At 39.7% G+C, this 20,181-nt stretch overlaps 1 protein-coding gene across 1 annotated transcript; it reads right to left on the bottom strand.

Moving 5' to 3' along the window:
- Positions 1-8,374: 8,374 nt before the first annotated feature.
- On the bottom strand, positions 8,375-14,743 carry LOC147450402 (putative boron transporter 2). The gene is made up of 13 exons (XM_086519641.1): positions 14,605-14,743; positions 14,430-14,512; positions 14,124-14,316; positions 12,695-12,833; positions 12,432-12,597; positions 11,901-12,067; positions 11,349-11,522; positions 11,157-11,252; positions 10,934-11,071; positions 10,395-10,714; positions 9,082-9,352; positions 8,586-8,715; positions 8,375-8,504 (listed from the first exon to the last, which is right to left on the bottom strand). The coding sequence occupies exons 1-13, from the start codon at positions 14,706-14,708 to the stop codon at positions 8,488-8,490; spliced, it is 1,998 nt and encodes a 665-aa protein (XP_086375767.1). The 5' UTR covers positions 14,709-14,743; the 3' UTR covers positions 8,375-8,487.
- Positions 14,744-20,181: the final 5,438 nt, after the last annotated feature.

The raw sequence follows: 20,181 nt of genomic DNA, 5'->3' as shown, positions 1-20,181 counted from the left end.
GACACAATTGGAGACACAGCTTTAGTATTACAGATTATCCAAAGACAAATGGACAGACTGAATGTGTTACTTAGGTACTACACGATATGCTAAGAGTATATGTTAGCAAGAAGCAATGTGATTGGGAATATTCTCTCTCTATTTTGGAGTTGTTTATATTATTGCAAAGCTTGCTATACCTAGGTTTAGTCCTTTCATGATTATGTACGGTTTTCAACCCAAATCGCCAATTGTGATGGGGTTGGCTAGGGAGAAGATTTAGCAAGTCGAGGAATTTATCCAGGACCATATAAATTCATTTCTCGTAAAAACCTTCCACAAGCATAGATGAATACAATAAGTATGCTGATGAGAAACATCGACATTCACTTTCACGAAAAGTCAAGAAGAGGTATTCCAGAACCTTCAAAAAGTCTGAAAATTGGTCATTCATGTAGTTAAATCTTAGGTGTTGTGACCCATTCAAAACACTCAAGTGAGTTGGAGATCAAGTCTATATACTCTCAATTTCATTTGGTTTTTAATGTAAACCATTTGCGTAAACTCTACATAGGGAAAACAATGTTATCAATCAAGATGTTCTTGTTGATTTTATTGAACCCCCCACTCAATCACTTATTCTTTAATATCATGGTATAGTTCAAGTGGAAAACATTAGTATTCTTAAGAAGAAATACCCACTTTTGTTTTCGAGGACAAAAATGCTTCTCCAAGGGGGGAGTAATGTTAGAATAAGGGTAGGACCAGGAGGGCATGTCCCTGGCAAAGTGCCGACTATGCATGCATTGTCAAGGGGTCTCTTGAAAAGGGGCCACAGGTGGCCTATAAAGGAGCATAGATGAGTGGAGATGAGCATATAGATTTCCCTAGGCCCTTTCACCATCATGGGGAGATAGTGGAAATTAATCTCACATGCAAAAGAAAGCTTAGTTATAAAGCGTCATCTTGAGATCCTTCTCTCTTGTACCACTAATGTGTGCATGAAAGCTTAGTTATAAACGTAATCTTGAGATCCTTCTCTCTTGTACCACTGTTTGGAAGGCTGTGAGAAAGATATAGATCCTAATATTGCCTATGGGATGGATGTGCTTGAAGAAAGTCCACAATATACATGGAGGACTATTGGGGACAAGTCAAACCTGTATATCAAGTAGCTGCTCTTGCGGCAAGAGGCCAAAATATCAATTACACTGCTAAGAGACTACCTCTTCAATGCTATGAGTGTGGAGTGTCCCATTAGGCTACAAAAGAATTCCACACTAATGCAAACCAATCAAGCAAGCATGTCTACAATGCTGATACTCATGTGTAATTGATGTGGCATAGATCATTTGATTTCCCAATGTCCAAATAATCCAAATGCACCAAAGATCACGCCATTAAACTTGATTGAAGTTACCGAGGAGCCATCACAAAGTACACTTGTGGTACCAGTAAACGTACTCACACGACGATGCTCCAAAAACAAAATTATATCCTTGAAGAAAGAGACACGGCATCAATTGCCCAATCTCAGAAAAAGCAAAAAGCAGCGAAGTTAGACCCCAGTTTAAAGACCAACATAGAGACTGGTGACGACCCCGTATACATGAACGACACTGAAGAGGATTCGGATTCAGGTGAAACCATGGAGACCAAAACAACCACTAAGATAGAAACCAACAAGAAGATCTTCATGAGCCACAATTGCCAGGATCCAAGAAGAAGATAGGAACTTATCCAAACCCTACAGAGGAGATCGAGCGAGTCAAGCAATTAAGGATTTTGGTAGAACGTACCCAAAGGGATCTAGAACCAGCACCTAGGCAGATCCAGATTACAGACATCGTGTTCCCTACGCAACAACAACCTCACCAAGTCCATAGACCCTTAGCCATACCGAGTGTCATCCAAGAAGAAAGTGACTTAAAGTCATGGGAAAGTGGGCGTACTCACTTCTTGATGGAAATAATGTTTACAGAGGGACTACCTGATCCTATCGAAGAAATGGAGATCCCATCTTCCCCACGTCAAGGGACTGAAGTCCAAAAGGTGCCGTTAAACATTGCCAAATTGATGGATTTCATGTCTTTAGAATTTAGAACCACCATCATGTCCAAACTATATAAAGACCCTGAGCTAGTCTCAGCTCTTCAAGCCTTCCTCAATGGAGAACTAAAGTTTGGGCTACCACAATTTTCACAGATGGATGGAGCTGGGGAGATGCCAATAGAGGAGGAACACTTAGATCCACAACCCAACCTAGATGAGAACCTTGTTATAGAAATACATGTTAACAAGTTGGGACAATACTTTGAGGGTGATGAATCCAATGCAAACATACCAATCACTACTAAGGGATTAACTGTGAAGGGAATCCTTGATGGTGGCGTTGGGGTTAGCATTGTGACTAAAAATTATTGGGAAACTATGGGAAGACCTCACCTTGCGACCACAACCATTGTAGTGAAGATGGCCAATGGGTCTATCGTTAAACCTATTGGGATGCTAGAAGATCTCAAGATCAAGGTCTTTGGACATAAATTAAGGATTACCTTCATTGTTATGGATTTCTCCAAACACACTATGGCATCAGAGATGACCTTAGGACGTCCTTTCATGAGGGAAGCAAAAATGGTGCATGACTGGTCTAAAAACCATGTCTACTTGCAGTTCCAAGATTCTGTCATTCGAGTGAATCTTGTAACTGGTCAAGCACATCCTCTAGGAAATAAGTTTATAATTGATCATAGATCTGACACCACAGTTCACTCGGCCCCATTGCAGTATTGTTACACGTCTAAAGCGGACACTGATGTTGGGAAAGATTCTCCTTATCTGGATGTACTACCTAGGATAACTGAGTTGGACAATGTGGATTGGGTCCACCTAGCAGCAACCATAGACACTTGGGGAAATAGGGGGACGACCTGGGTAACACCTGAGGGGGATGAAATGCCCGTACCCTTAAATATGCTAGAAGCAATGCATGACAAGACTCATCCTTATATAACAAAGAAAACATACAAGTGGGTCTCTAAAGCTTCTTTAGCGACCATAGCTAGTGCTAAGAAATAGAAGCCTTGTAAGAAATGTCCCACTCGCCCTAAAAAATGTAAGGAAATGTGACAGTGGATTCCTAAAGAACTATTGAAATCCCAAGGCTACTGTCAAGGAAATGATCAAATCTGGGTGCCAAAAAGTAGATTGTGTTCTTACCTGTCATCTGACCCATGTGCGCCCAATCCTATATCTCCAAAACAAGTTGAAAATTGCGAAAAGAAAAAAATCACAGAATGCTACACACCCGCTCTAGAGATAGTTTGGGTACCAAAGAAAGAACAATTTGTTCCACCTAGCTCAGGAAGGGGAGAGTCCCATGAAGCTTCTAGCTCCTCATGTAATGCATCCATAGAGGTAAAAGCTTCTCCACAGCCTCCACCTACAATAGTGGACCTCCATAAAGCTACAAAGGAATCCACACCTCCTAGTATTCAAGAATCACCTGATGAACCACTTCAAGTTCGATCCTGGGAGAGTACCTTACCACCCTTGCAACTCGACGAGACACCTGACGTAATAGAAAACTACTGGCAAAAATCCTCACCTATTACCAACTGAAACAATTGGTTTCAAAGGGTGACAAGCACATTTCAAACGATATGATCTACCCAAGGAAGGAGGGAGTGTTTGCTGACAGTCATCATTCACTCACTCCCCTCTCAACCTTCCTCCCTGACCTCTCAATCTCCCAATCTTAGGGAATGTATATATATAGCCTTATACTCACAAAAAACAAAAATAATAAAGAGCAAGAGCAATTAGCAAACAAGTATGCACAATAAAAGTCAAAACTTTGACCCATACCTACACATTTACATCCGGTACACCGAAACAGAAACCTATGTCATAAAACACCTTTGATCCTCATCACTAGAGTGATGGAGGGTAGGTAAGATTAGTACAGTAGGAGTGTTGTCTGACTAAGCTAGTTTGACCAAGCTAGGCGTTAGAGATCTTCTCTTAATACCATAGGGAATGTCTTCCTAATAATCACTGGTTACTTAGGTTCTTAATCCGATTTAGGCAGCATTGTGTGAAATGTACTAGGTATTTCTAGTGGGCTTAGTCCATATTGACCTTTAGCTTAAGTATTATAAAGGGAGTTTACTAGTGTGATGGGCTTGGGGAGGGTAACAGTGTTATATGACCTCCCAAAGTTACAAAATTAAAATGCTGAAAATGAACAAACAAAAGAATCAAAGTGCCACAATGTAAAATCTTAAGCTAGAAGAGAAACCTCAGCTTGATTTGGTACTTCACTCACATGTATCGCCTATGGTACTAAAGCCCTAGAGGTTCCTAGTGTGGACACTTTTCCTTGAAAAGCAAAAAACCCAAGGCATACAAAATAAGCACGCACATCAAAATTGAATCACTGTTAAGAGACTTTGGGGGGTCAAAGAAAAGGTAATCAGTCGGGCGATGATTTCGTGAGAAATTCCTTTTATTGTAGCTTACAAGGTCTTCTTAGCCTCTAGTCAGCCCTCAGACATGAAATACTTTGCTCTCACGATTAAACAACTTAATTGACCAGAGAAAAATGAGAAGCTTGCCCATGGATTAATAGTCGATCTTTAGTGCCCTTCGCTCGTTAAATTAGCGACCCCATACTTGTTTAATTTTTTACCTTTACAACTGTTTATGCGTTTGATTATATTGCAATTTAATATTTATTGCTGACAAATGGTTTAGAATCTTGCTACCAATGAATTTGTCTGCCTACAACTGCATATGCTTTTTAATTCTATATGAGAATGCAATTACTGTGCCAATGTTGTTTGATTTTGCAGTGAGATTGAAGAAGGCTAAGGACATTCATCTCAAATGCTCTTCCACCTCAACGAACGAGCTTCATTCAATAGCTTCCGAGGACGGAATCTACATCAGGAAGGGGGGCATGTTAACCCTCACGCACATTCCTATCACCTACAACGGATGTCGTATTTATTTGGTAGAGTCAGGTACCGGGTTTTTCGGTCCAATAAGAAAAAGGTAAGAGTGATCGCCGATGAGAGCCGCACTCTAACTGGAACATTCAAAGAATTAGTTGGCTCAGGATGGGCGCCTAAGTGTGAATGGGACGAGCTCATATAAAAGTCAACTAAACCTAAAATTCACGGATTCTCTCATTTGTGCAATTGAAGAGTGCTCTTGCTCCATCTCCATCTTCTTCTTCTTCACCTCTTTCTGTGTGTGTGTATGCGTGAGAGAGAGAGAGTGTGTGTGTGCGATCGAGCATTGCGACGACGGCATGGCGGCGGCAAAGCGGTTGAGCACAGCACAGCGGCGGCTCCTTCTTCTTCGCGGCGAGGAATTCTCCACGAAAGCAAGCGTAGAGCGGTAAGTGACACACACCATCGTCATCTCTGAGCTTACTAGTTTAAGCTAGTTGCGTGCTTGGAGCCATTTGTGGCTCGTATATAGTGTATCGGCAAGTTCCTTGCATTGACACGTGCGACAGACGTGCACAAAGGGTACTAATGATATAAATTTCATTTCAACTTGGCATTAAAGTTCCAAAAAGGAGTCTCAACATTTACCTAGCTTTAACTGGTTTCTACTCTTAACAGGATATATTAGTTAAGGATAAAATGCCATCAATAGCAGTTATCTTCAAATTAGTAGTATACTAAAGACAAATTGTTTTGAATAAAATTTTGTTTCAATCGTTTCCAAAGCATGTTGTAAGCTGTGGGATCAAGCCTTGCCAGAAGTGAAGTTTCCTATCAAAAAGATGCGTGCATGTAATTGTCTGTCAAACTTATATTGGCACAATCTTCATGTGAGAAACCTACGATGATAACACGAGGCAAATTGATTGCTTGAGCATAATATAACAACACATTATCATGATGCACAAAAGATATTGAGATTTTTGAAAAAAGATGCCATGCCTACGTCGAAAATCCTCAATTTTAGTTTTGCTTATGCAAAGCCTTCCATTTCACACAATGGAACTGACCACCTTGAAGCTAAGGGTCCTCCTCACCTTGGGAGTCACGGATACCTCCTTCAATGTGCTCACATGCCTCACATTAGGATGAGAATATTTTTATTATATATGATGAATAATTAGAGGACATTAGGATGAGGACAACTTTATTATATATGATGTATAATTAGAGGACATTAGGATGAGGACAATTTTATTATATATGATGAATAATTAGACACCTTGACCATCTACAATCTCACCCTAAAAATTCCTCCCAACACTTTACTTTCAACACCGCCATTTTTGGCTTTCTAAAAGAAGCCTTACAAGAGAAGAGAGTTAGGCGGACATTTTGAAATTTTATTATTTCATTTAATGATTGGACCTGCCTTTTCAAGAAACTCTTTATTTCTTCATGGCTCACACAAGAATACAAATGAGATGTGATTACTGATTGGAGCCATATTCAGATGGTCAAGACATAGTCTTTGGATTCTTACTTGAGAGATTTTGGGATGTCTTTCTACCTGTCATCCTTTAAGAATATCATTTTTTAAGGAGAAGATTGAACGGTTCTGTTGTGGACTTCCTAAAGAGATCCAAGCCTACTCTCTTGAAAAGAAGTCTGAGTATATACAACAGTTGGTGGGACATGTGAAGCGGGGTTTTTCTATACATTCGGGTAACTTGACTTACCCACCGAACCATCGACAAGTCAGAACAGAAACAAACGACAGAGAGATAGACGGCCTCCACTGATAGAAGACCAGAGAGATGAATATTTCAAAGCAAGAATGTGTTTTGAATGTGGAAAACAAGGACATATCACTACACAGTGCCCCAAAAAGGCACAAGAACCAGGACGACTGACAGATTGAAAGGAGAGCAGGACGAGGCGATACTCATTCCAAAACACATAGAAAATTATAGATGAACTAGCATTATTTTGCTTTATAAATTTACGAAGTAAAGCTTTTTGAAAGATGATTTTAAATTCTAAATAAAACAAATGTTTTCTAAAAGAACCTGCTGAACAGATAACATGATTAAAAATGAGATGATGATGATTTTAAAGCAATGAGAGCTCCCAAATGAACCTGATGATTGAATCACGACCGATTCAATGGAACTAACATGCGTACATCAAGAGTTCCTGTGGGATGAAATGGCCACAGAGCTCTGGGACTGAATGATTGGACCTATGTTCAATATGAACTTAGTGATGGACTGGGATCCTCGAAAATGATTACTCGCACATGACAGTGCTTGAGGCGAATGATTACTCACACACGACAGTGGTTAAGTGAAAAATCTCTATAGACATGAACGCAATAAGGATTAGTTAATTCGACATCAGTGAAGTCCGAGATGGAACTAGATGCGATTACTAAATACGTTGCTGGCAATCATGGTCAGAGATTTGAAATTAATTTTTTTATGATTGATTTGATCTTTCATGTGATGTGACGTGACTGTCGACTTTGTACAAGTGTTGGATTTGTGTCATCTAGTGCGCTGATACTTAGAGTCAATGTCTGTTGAACTGGTATATGGCTTATGTCTGATTTACAAGCATAACCGAGGGCGATTATAATTCTTTCAAAAGGGGGATTGTCACAAAATGATGACGTGGCAATACTACCCGGATATGGCAGATGTGGCAAGACCGTACGACAGACTAACGTGACATTGTACGAAAACCCTGATTTTGCGTTGACTGATGATGTGGCAACCTTTACAAATTTTTGCAATTGGCATTGAAGCTTTTTTTACAGTTTTTGAGGACCAGTTGCTTTTGAAACTCTTTGCTTTTGAGTTTAATTTCTTTTGGGGCTCTGCATTTGGCATCCCTTGTAAGAAAAAAAAGGGGCCCCAAGGGCCTCACTCTTCATAGCATCTAGACACAGAGTCTAAGGACAGAGGACCCGTGGGAGTTGTATTTTGATCAAGCATTAATACAAAAGAATTACTGAAAGGGACGCCAGTCTTTGGAGCCAATCTCTTTGGGCACGAAACTACACCGGACCGTGTCGACCGAATTGAACTATGATTTTAAAGTTGTGAAGTATTTCAAGTGATTCTCTCGTATGTCGTGTTGGATTCTCGACTTGGGGTGCCCAAGCTTGTGACACCATCTACAAACTCACTCTATAAATTCCAACACTTCCCTTTCAACACCCCCATTTTTGGCTTTCTAAAAGAAGCCTTACAGGAGAAGAGAGTTAGGCGGACATTTTGAAATTTTGTTATTTCATTTAGTGATTGGACCTGCCTCTTCATGTGAATAGACCTACCTTTACCTTTGTTACTTTAATATTAAATGTCTTGGCTCTTTGTTCATTTTGCTACTTTGATTCAACTTTTGCCCCACTCATTTAACCACCATAACACTCCATGAAAGATAAACTCAAAAATTTGTTAGCTCGACTTCCACCTTTATTATGCCTAAATACTATACAAATAATCCTAATTACATGTTTTTTTCTTTTTCAAAATTTGTGCTTGGCAGGTTAGGGCATTTGAGGGCCTGCAAAGGAAAAACAATTGTAAGCTTGAAGAATTTGAAGCTTCATACATATAATCAGATTGATCAGACATGAAAACATACTTGAAGATGACAATTTGAGAGGGCTTCGACGACGCTTGATCTCACCACGGCTAGGGGTAAACCTCTCACTCAAGACCTCCTCATCATCCTCTTGCTCCGGTGCTTTTCCCATGCCTTGTAAATCAGCCTCCTGAAAAGGATAACAAGCTATCAACAGTTGATGGAATACTAAGATATGCAACTCTTGTTTGGTAAAATTGGAGGCATCTCATTGTGTTTATCATTGTAACCACTGCGTGAGTGACAATTCCCACCCTTTGCTATATTTCTTTTGTATTATTATTATTTTATCAAAGAATTCCTCACATAGCAAGGGACTATATATAACAAGCTGAGTTTTTGGAATTTAAAGTTGAGTGTTCAAGCTTGCATGCCCTTACTTTAAGGAGCAATGGAGATTCTCTCTCTCTCTCTCTCTCTCTCTCTCTCTCACACACACACACACACACACACACACATTTAGCTGAAAATACTTGCAAGAAACCACAAATCATACTCTCATTGCCATGTTGTATGTTAAGGCCGGAGCCTCTTCATACTCCGCCGCATCTAGTTCCTGCAAATGTGGCCCCTTGAAGAACTTGGGAAGTATGTATTGTCGAATGGGTACCAGAAGCATAATTAATAAAGGAAATAAAACTCCCGCCACTGGTATCCAAGTGATGCCAAAGCATGATAGAAGATAGAGCAGCTGAAATATAGTGAAGATGGCGATCATTTTAAAGGGTACTGTTTCCACAAAGGAGGCATGGGCATGTTCCAGAACCCTGTAAGCATTTACAAGCAAACATTGTGTAAGTTTGTCCATGCAATTTTGATGCTAGATGGCATCATAAAGACAATTAGCATCGATTCACCAATTGATTAGAGCCAATGCTGGACTCCCCTCATGCTTTGCATTCACAATTACTCTATGGACTCATGCCCAATGGTGGGCTCAATAGTGCATTGATAAGTAATAGAGCTAGGACTCTCCAAAGGAATGAATGCTTCTCCATTTGCTCCCCAATGGCATGTGGCATTGGGATGAATTCTTACTGTGAGTGGGGACAATCACTAATTTTACGTTAAGCCAAGCATTAAATGCAGTAGCAGCTACAGCTTTTCCAATCTTCTGCAATTGCATGCATACAACAAGCATTAATAGAGGATGAAGCCATGCTATATGCAATCACATGCATAGTGAGGCCTTCGTGACGCGACCCCAAGGTTGAGCGTTCGAGGCTCACAGGCTGCATTCTCCATGGGTGTATCCTCCTCCCCTATTGGGGAGGTCCTCGAGGGAGTCATGTACAATGATGTGCAATTGTAAATTCATGGGTATGTATGAAGTTTCTCCCTACTACCTTCGATGGTTTTAAAATTTACATCCATTTTTTTCAAGCTAGCAAGCATTGATAGTGAATTAAACCATGCATAAGAGGCAGTGGCACCTAGAATTTTGCAGATGAAATGGTGATTTCTGAGTGTTCCCCAGTGGCATAGTGCATTGGACAAACTCACTGCTGAAAGAAAAGCTTATGGCAAGCTATTGATAGGTGGTTAAGCAATGCACTAGATGAAGATACTGATCTGTAGTTGTGTCATCTATTTTCACAGGACTACACCAGGCGTAAGCTGATGACTACACTTGAATCTGTCTTGACTCCACCATGGAGACGTAAAAAATATTGTGGCAGTTTTGGCAGGATATAGTCACTCACTGTTTTGGACTTAATTTTGACTTCCGATTCCTCAATTTCGTGGCACAAAGAAAACTGTTAATACGCAAAGAAAATAATTGCCAGAAAATGGTGCAAAAGGACTCACTTGTAGCGACGGCTTGGAGCTGTGAACAGTAGGAGAAGCCTCTCCCAAAACTGATTTCCGGGCAGACTTTCAATAGCCATGAAAGCAAAATAGCCCCAGAGTACGGAGGAGGGAATCTTCTTGAGGATAGGCATTGCACCAAGGCATGCTCCCACCATCAAAGACTGCAATAAATTGCTCAAACGTTGCTCTTTAACCTCCATGGGAAGAAGATCATCCACGTCTTTTTCGGGGTCAAAGACAGTTTCATCAATTGGACCAGCTATGGAGCCAGATTCGGCTGCTAGCTGCATTGTGCTCCTCTTCAGCTCTTTCAAAGCCTGTACAACAGAGAACATGAGTCTTCAAAAACATGATAGCTCTGCAGTACTCTCGTCTAGGACTCACACTGCATATCCCAATTGACCATACCGAAGACAGTACTAGAGCTTTCTCACAAAAGCAATTCTACTGAGAGATGAGATCCTCTCCATCTTGCACTTATAACATCAACATTCGACAAGCACACAAAGGGAGCACCTCTGCTGATTACGCATTACCAAAGAAGATGTTGGTTGATGAACTAGGGGAGTCTGCATCTGTTGAAAGGCTTCTTGCATGTCTCCATAAAGCTGTCCCAGAGACGAGTTATTTTGAATGCTCTTTCTGGCTGTTTGAACGAGCTTTTTTCGTACCATCTTCAAGAAAAAACACATATATCAATCTTCTTTTTGTGTAGGCCAACTCTTTTGTCCATCATCTATTTAGGAAAATGCAAATTACCTCATTTTTCAGTGTTGCTAAGCTCTTTGTGTGCATTGGAGACTGAGGTATCACACCATTTGAAGGTGGTATTCCAAGCAAACCACAAACAATCACCTAAAATGCATACAGTCAATTCACTCTAAAATAAGCTTGCATTGAAAAACCTTCGCAAACATTAAAAATATAACATAGTAAAGAGTAAGTTGAGACCAGTCCAGCCAGAAGAAGCAGATCATAATGGAAGGAGGCTGGCTTGCGCAAGTTGAATTCTTTCTGTTGAGCAAGCTGAGATGCCACACTGTGGTCGAAGTAGTAAAGCACTGCTATCATGGTTGCTGGGATGAAGGCAACGAAAATGAACACCACCGGAACCTCAAGCAGCTCCTGAGAGGAAGAAGAAAAAAATATGAAGCAAAACAAGACAAGGCTTGTGCGTCTCAGCACGATACAGGCGTACAATGTGTGAGAGAGTTGGCTACATCTTAAAGAACAAAAAAAAAATTGTGAAGCAACATGATTTAGGATATCCACAAGACGAGGAATGTTATTGGCCGAGTCTCAAGCAGGTCCTGAGAGGAAGAAGGAAAAAATATGAAGCAAAACAAGACAAGGCTTGTGCCTCTCAGCACGATACAGGCGTACAATATGTGAGAGAGTTGACTATTTCTTGAAGAGCAAAAAAATTTGTGAAGAAAATACATGATTTAGGATATCCACAAGACAAGAGGAACATCATCGGCTGAATTGTGCAAATGAGCTCACCGTAATCACAGTCCAGTTCTTAGTAGCTCCAGGAGACCAGGGGTTAGGACTAAAGAGGCGCCGTGGAATCCCTCCAGGAACATGCCCTGTAGGTGCATATGACACTGCTGTCCAGATGAGTACCAGAATAGGCACTCCATAATCAGCTATCAATGAACGCAACCAGCCTACAAAATTGAAGACATTGACTGATTCAGGAATATTTGACAAAATGAGACGAATCATTATTAGCCTCCAACAATAATGAGCCTACTGACACAATGGCATCAATGGTCACAAGGATATTGAATTTCACGATAAATTATCTACATGTAAATTCTTCATAGAAGTCTACTTTGCACAGCTAGAAACTGCGCCTACAATGGTCATTGCCTCATATAAATAATGAGGCAAAAGTAGAAACATACATTTTGTGCAATTTCAATGAGGTCTATCTATGATTCAATTAGTAAGGAGCAAGATGTGGGTTTATTTTGTAAAGTAACAGGAGTGACTGCACTCTGAAAATCAGCAAGTAAGAAGATACCATGCCTGATCCAAAGCGCCACGAGCGGGCTTTTCTACTTCTCAACCCTGTCAAAAGGAGCCCAAATGATAAAACGAGAGCAAACATCCCATTTCCAAAAAGCCAAGAGGGCTGGAACTGTGGAAGGTTAGAATCATCTTGCTCAGGGATTCGAAACTCCTCAACAAGTCCCTAGCAATAAAGCTTCTTGTTAGGAAGGTCCATTGTACACAAGTGTCCATATCAGCCAAAGAATAAAAAGGTTCAGATTGAGGAGCTATATTGCTACCTTGATAGCTTGCTGCATGAATAGCATGGCTATCAGCAAACCAAAGAGCTCCCCAGCCACTCGAGTGAATCTATTGATGAGTGAACATGCCCCGAAGATTGACATTAAGAGCAACAGAAATGAGGTCCAAATACAAACCCTGTGGCAATTGTCATGTAGCAAGGCTTCAATATCTCACCTCAACGCATACGAAAGCAGATTTGTAATAAGGTATGCATAGTCAACCCCTTGAAAATACACTACCAGCCACAAAAAAAAGTTCATGTCATAGAAAACAGTGCCAGATACAAAGATTTGTGTGCATTATTTTCTGACATTGATCATGTGGTAAGAATGTTTCTTTTTTTCTGCAATGCTCTTGTCTTTATTCTTCTACCATATCTGTTCTTGCGGTGGGGAGAGATTCGGTTGAGATTTGCACTCTCCATACACCAAGACAAATTCCTGGCCGTTGGTTTACAATTTTGCATGTTGAAGAAGCATTCTAGGCTGGGGATTTACAAGAATGAATTTTTCCACCGCACAAGTCCTCGAAATGTGTTGCATGCATGTGGTTTTGGTAGCGATGGTGAGGGCTACTCTTTTGCTGTCAACTACTCTTTGTCAGACAACTATATAACATTTCATTTCATTTCATTTCTCCCTAAAACAAATATGCCTCATGCTCCTTCCTGACCAGAAAATTTGAAAATCAGTATGTGCTTCCATCATTCACTAGCTGACTTTTCAGAAATTAAATTTTACATCGATGGTACAGTTTTTGGGATAAGATTCTATCTAAGATCACTGTTGTGGAACAAGCCCATGGTAGGATTTGACTCCCATGTGCTCCTCTTTGGCCATTTTTTTCCGTCATATGAAGGTCAAAATTTTCATGAGCCCGTTGTTTAATGGGCTTGTTTAGGAATTGCCTCTCTATAGGAAAGGGGAATAAAATAGGGTATGTGTCAATGGAAGGGGAGTACATTGATATAGCCATCTAATTTAGAAAATACAGACATGCTATAGCAATGAAAACAGGAAAGTAAACGTAAAACAGGAGTCTCTTCTTGTTTAAGTGTATTTCAAACCTCTAATAAGGCTTCTAAACAGAGACTACTTATTTTGTTCACTAAACCCTACCCTCCGCATATATTCTTCACCAAACATGTCAATGAGTTTTAAAAAATTGGCATGTAATTTTTGTAATATTTCGTCATTAGAAGGGAATATGAACATATTCATTTCCATAGGGAAGGGTGCGCAACTTCTCATTGCCAAAGAATAGGGAGCCCTTCAAATCCTTACAGTAGATGAGAAACTAAGATCATTGTTGTGAAACAAGCCACAGATGATGACATAAATTTAGAAGACCAGAAGCTGTAAGGCATGCTTGACATCACATTTGTCTAGACTACTGAATTTGAGAATGCTTGAGCAGAGTGCGTACCATCCTGCCCAAGCCAAAAACAGCTGTGGCCCGACTTCGCTCTTATCCTTCACAAAATCATACATGAACGTGTACATTATAACCGTAGGCTCCGCTACTCCAAGCACAAGCAATGGCTGACCCCCTAGGATGGAGTGCGCAATGCCACACAGAGAGGTTGAGGCTAATGTTTGTACAGCTGTTAGGACCCCATCTGTTTAAGCGAGGTCTTAGTAAACACAACGAAAAAAAAAAGTAAATGCAAAACAAAAGCTACCAAATTTAATGCCGTGCGAAAAGCTAATACTAAATGAGTAGCACTCATACTGGTTGCTCGTTCAAGTTGCTCTCCAAAGGATATGACAGGAATCGCTGATGCGAAAAATATGTATGTCGTTGGAGCAAAAATTCTGTTCAATTCACAGAAAGGATATTAACCAAACTAAATAATGAAAGAGGTCACAAGATAACTTACAATTGAGCAGATATACAAGTGGCAAACCTATAACCAGAGGTGAAGCCACCAACCCAATCCTCCTTGTAACAATTCAAGCGCCCTCTCAAATCGTTGATAATGCCACGAAATGGAACAAAAGTCTCTTCCATCTCAAAAAGTTAGAAAAAAGTACTGTGGATATCCAACAAGGGATAGCACTCTCTATACATTGGGATCTTTAACTCTGATTATTAGATGCAATGACACAATCTGTCATCGTTAGTATATCGATGGAAGTCGAGCTTAACGTTATTGCGTAGTTAACATACTTCGAATATGGCTAAGTTTGAAAGCAAAGATTTCAATAGATATGGTAAGCAAAGCTTCCCTTCAGTACGACAAGGTCAAACCTTGCATTTTTATGGTTGAAAGATCTCATGTTGTTCCGCATTTTGAACGATCAGCTATGTTGCCAATGGAGAGTAATTTTCAACACACGTTGTTATATGAGTGTGAGGCAGCCTGGGGTTCCCACAAGCAATCATGTGTAAGCTGATTGAACTATAATGTAAGTACAACTTATTGTATACTTTCACTTAGATAAATCCGAGAAGATCATCAATAAACAATACAATCAATAACTCTCAACTCATTACAATCCAGACACTTGCAAGGTCACCTGCGTGAGATCCATTGGAGGCTATCACCATCCTTGGGTGTACTTCTTTTACAAGATTTTGAGTTCCCCTTGCTGAAGAAACAAACCCTAAGAAAAGTAAGCAACCACCTCGCATGTAAAAACAAAAGCACTAATTGAGAAAACTCGCATGGGTACATAACAAGAGTTTGCAGACAAGTTGAATGGGATGTACATACCTTATATCAAACTCATTCAAAAGATGAGGATTTGTAACGCTGCGAGCCCCACGGTAACATGGTTGCAACTGAACCCACAATCAGCTTGAGACCAAAAACCTCACAAGCTCCCTGAATGCTTTACATTCTGGCAGTTGTAAAAATTGACTCACATGGAAGGAGTGATGGGCTCTGAATCTACCTAAGCCTGGTGTGATTTACATGGTGAAGCTACAAACAAACACTGAACTGGCAATCTGATCTGAATTGATGCTTCCAGCTTGAGATCAAAAACCTCACAAGCTCCCTGAGTGCTTTACATTCTGGCAGTTATAAAGATAAACTCACACGAAATGGCTCTAGGAGCAATGGGCTCCAAATTTCCGTAAGTCTGGTGTGATTTACATGGTGAAGCAAGAAACAAACGCGCGTGTGTGTGTGTGTGAGTGTGTGTGAGGAGCGTGTGTGTGTGTGTGTGTGTGTGGAGATTGCAAATATAACCCAGCCTTGATGAAGAGCCAATGTGCAACTACATTGCTTGGTATAGAGCACCACAAGGAGGCTTGCTTGCACAATGAGGGTGGATGGTACGCATACACATATAGCCCTCTGATGAGCAAGCAGACAACAAAAAAAGCTTAATTTAAAAGGCCTCGCAACAAAAAGGGAAAAAAAACACGAAACCACCGTCCACGATGCATGCATCGTGTGACACTGGGCCAGGTTTAAGTATGGAAGTCTCTCTCTCTCTCTCTCTCTCTCTCTCTCTCACACACACACACACACACACACACAACCCATTCCCATACCCGCACAGGTCCTTTACATGCACGCTCTGCCGTCAACACCAAAAAGAAAGCATCATCCTTACGTCTGGCATGTAATAAGCTTATCACCTGCTACACGTCCTCTGCTACTTGGAAAGAGAGAGCTACGAGCGTGCCGGGGATGTTGGAGAGATGTCTACAGAAACGGGCTTTCTTGCTCACCTTACAGCTATGAGTAAACATTTTAAAGTGAGCTTGACTTTGTTCTCTACTAGAATAATCCACATTTGTATAGGGGTATCTCACACCACCACCAACAAGTACACTTCATTTTGACTTACAAGAGCTAGAAAGGCTACACAGCTCTTTTCATCAATACAACAAGATCACCATGTTGTTAAAGACAAATGTGTGTGTATGTGTGTGTGTAAGTGTGTAAAGGAGTACCCAAAGACAAAGAGAGAGACACATGGAGAAGAGACCACCAGAAGACTCTAAGAGTCACATGCACTTGCTTTAGGTGGTTTGTCTATAACATCATAATTGTTATCCCATTGAGCAATTTGATATGATCAACCACTTGCCCAAACCTTGACACTTCTTACTGACTAGGCTCCAATCTTCCTTGTGCATGCAAAGCTCTTTTGTCACTTCTACCTATAACAAGCAAGCAAAGAACATTAGAGTTTCATGTAGAAGTAGGATACACACATCATTAACATCCCAAGTGGCATCATAAAACCAAGAGGCGGTGGCAAGGACCAACCTCTATATCCATAGAATTGGAAGGATTGCAAGTTTCAAGGGCATCCACAAAATCTACCTTTCTCTGTATATCGTATAGATTTGCGGACCTTCTTCGCTCTTATTTTGTTGGCTTTCTAAAACAAGTCTTAGAAAAGAAGAGAGTTCATCGTACATTTGAAAAATTATTATTTTTTGCATTGATTGAACCTACTTTTTCATGTGAACAATTGAAATCTTTTATTTGTTTTCAGTGAGTGGGTTGAGGTGTTCATTGTCACTCCCTTTATTTCAAAGCTTTGCATGGCTTGATGTCTCTTTCGTTTTATTAATTTAGAATGCCAAAGGAAACTTTCACCTTGTTGGGAGTAATGTTTAAAGAGATACTATTTCTCCTTGTTTCTTGATATTTTGAGTCTTCTCCTGTTGGAAATGGCATGGATTGGAATTTCAAAAAAAATGCTATTGATAAGAATTTAATAATAAAATATTATCGAGAGGAATTTAATAATAAGAAGCTTCTTTGTGAGAGATAAGATAAGAAAATGACATTAGCATCTTAAAACATTTGTTTGTCACAATAAAGTATTATATTCACAATAATTCCAAAAGCATACAAAATAATGGCTGAAAAAACACTCGAAAGCATTGTTAAAAAATTGTGAGAAAAAATAAAGTGAAATAGGATGGGAAAGATTGTGTGTCACCCCATACCCAATGCCCTTCTTTAAAGAGGGGGTTAAACAAATGTCAACACCCTCTCACAAAAGCCTATTAAAAAAAGTTTTTAAAAAGATTGTCATCATTAGCTTGCTATATGCATAGTTAGAGAGATTTATCTAATGGTCAATTGCACCCAAAATGCTCTTTACTACAGATTTATGTAGTCCAAAACATTAAGAGTAGGTTAATGAATTTTGCACATATATAGTCCAAAAAATCAACAGTAGCGTAATGAATTTCCATATGTTTTTGGCCTCTGAAAAAAAGCCTTAGAGAACAAGGGATTAAGGAGCGCATTCAAAGGAGTTTGATTCGATGATGTGAAGTATTGACCCATTGAAACTTTTCTCAATATTTTAATTTGTGAAAGAGTCCTTTCATTTAGGGACCTCATAAACGTCCATTTTATTAGATTGTTTTATTGTTTTTTATGCTTATTAGACCTACTTTTCTTATGAAAGTATCAAAATATTTTTTTGTTTTAGTTTGTCAATGGGTCTGCTTCACCCTTGTACAACGGAGTTCATCCTACCCATTAACTCGATGCAATGTGCAAATTGCTCTGCACCTAAGCTCTTTGTGAGAGCATCCGTTGGGTTGTCATCAGTGTGGACCTTGACAAGCTTCAATTGCGTATCTATTAACGCATTCCAAATGAAATTATACCTCACCTCAATGTGTTTTGACTTGGAGTGACATTGGATTTCTTGCCAAAGCAACGGCACTCTAAGTAGCACAATGTAATATTGGAACCTACTGAATATCTAAATCTCCCACTAAATGTGTCAATCATATGGCTTCCTTGCTCGCATCTAACAATGCAATGTACTCGGCCTTTATAGTAGAAGAATATGTACAATCTTGGAGAGATGATCTCCAAGAAATGGCTCCTCCTCCAAATATAAAAATGTAGCTAGACGTACATCTCGTGCTATCTTTCAACTCGCGTAATTTGCATCTGTGTAACCAAAAATTGATACATCACCGTTATCGAAGCGTAAACACCTACTCGTTGTACCCTTCAAGTATTTGAGAATGTATTTCACTGCTATATAATGCTACTTGCTAGGATTAGCCATATACCAACTAACCACTCCCACTACAGATGCAATATCTGGTGTCATAGCTACCATAGCATACATAATACTAGCTGAAGGATATGGCACACTTGTCATTTTTTCTCTCTCAACATCTGATTTGGGAGAATCTTCTTTGCCAAGTTTTAAATATGATGGTAGTGGGGTACTCGCTGCCTTCCCTCCCTGCATACTAGAATGTTGTAATATCTTATGGATATAAGATTCCAAAGATAGCTCAAGAATTCCCTTTTTTCTATCTCTTGATACGCATACCAAAAAAATAATTTTCTTATATATCTCTTGCTCAGTCTTATCAATAGGCATTACTGAACACTTTGCAATGACAATAGGGGGGAGAGTCCAGATGTTGATATGTACACATATCAACTTGGTTTATGTTGCAGAGTCTGACCGTAACCCGAGCAAGATTTGTCGAGCAATGAGAAACTCGAGCAAGTAGCAAAGTTATTACACAAGTATGAAAACCATGTCATGATCCACAACAACAATCAACACTACAATTTTAACGCAAGAGTTGTCAAGCAATGAGAAACCCGAGCGAGTAGCAAAGTTATTTTAGAAGTATTCAAAGCATGTCATGATCCACAACAACAATCATTACTATAATTTTAACTTTGAATTTTAACGATCAATCTTATGCAATTCAACAATGCTCATACACCTACAAAGTTTCTAAGTTCTATATCAAGAGACAATTGTCATATCCTATATCCAACGAAGAGAGATTTTTAAAGAATTGTAAGATAAAAAGTGGAACATTGATGCAAAATAGAGAGTAGCATGTTGTGCCTTTTCAACAACAACAACAAAAAATGTTATAGTTTTCTCTAGTGACTATGAAGAATCACATTCATCATCAATAAAGACACTGTTGTGCCTCTAACACTTCTCATGGTTGTCAATATTTCATACATCAGTCACCCTGGTTTTTGAAATCCCCTCGGCATAAACCGGCCACACACTTCCATAACAGAAAAATATATATAAGACTCACAATCCACATGTAAGCAATATAGAACCTACATCATAGAAACAAGAAATCTAGAATCGAAATTGTTGTTTGAATCATTATCCATAATTCCTAGATAATGAATAATGATAACAAAAAAGTAATAAAATAGCATGCAAGTACGATGTGAACATAAATTAGAGAGAAAAAGGAAGAGTAAAGTGGAGTTTGACTAGTCATCAAAGGGGTTGACACGTGAAGGCATGTCACCCACATCATCAACATCAAGAGAGATGGAAGCCCCCTCTCTGCTTAGCTTTTTACGACGAGGTAATGGTTGCACATAATCTGAAATCAAAGCATCATCACTGTCAATAGCTACACACACCCACCCTGTACCTAAACATGCTGCCAATACTGGAGCTGTACCACTTTCCAACTCTAAACAAAGACCTCCACGCCTACAAAGAAGCTCCACAAAACATGCAGCAAAAGAATGACTTAG

This window comes from Adiantum capillus-veneris, chromosome 9, assembly GCF_014529385.1.
Source record: "Adiantum capillus-veneris isolate H3 chromosome 9, ASM1452938v2, whole genome shotgun sequence".
NCBI classification, from domain to species: domain Eukaryota; kingdom Viridiplantae; phylum Streptophyta; class Polypodiopsida; order Polypodiales; family Pteridaceae; genus Adiantum; species Adiantum capillus-veneris.
Note: the sequence above shows the minus strand (reverse complement) of the source record. Positions and strands in the feature narration are given on the sequence as shown.

Excerpts from the sequence above, each read along its gene's own strand:
- LOC147450402 (XM_086519641.1), bottom strand. The coding sequence starts at position 14,708 with ATGGAAGAGACTTTTGTTCCATTTCGTGGCATTATCAACGATTTGAGA. Across the intron at positions 14,513-14,604 it reads GGCTTCACCTCTGGTTATAG|AATTTTTGCTCCAACGACAT; the intron begins GTTTGCCACTTG and ends TGAATTGAACAG. Across the intron at positions 12,068-12,431 it reads CTCGTGGCGCTTTGGATCAG|GCTGGTTGCGTTCATTGATA; the intron begins GCATGGTATCTT and ends TCAATTTTGTAG.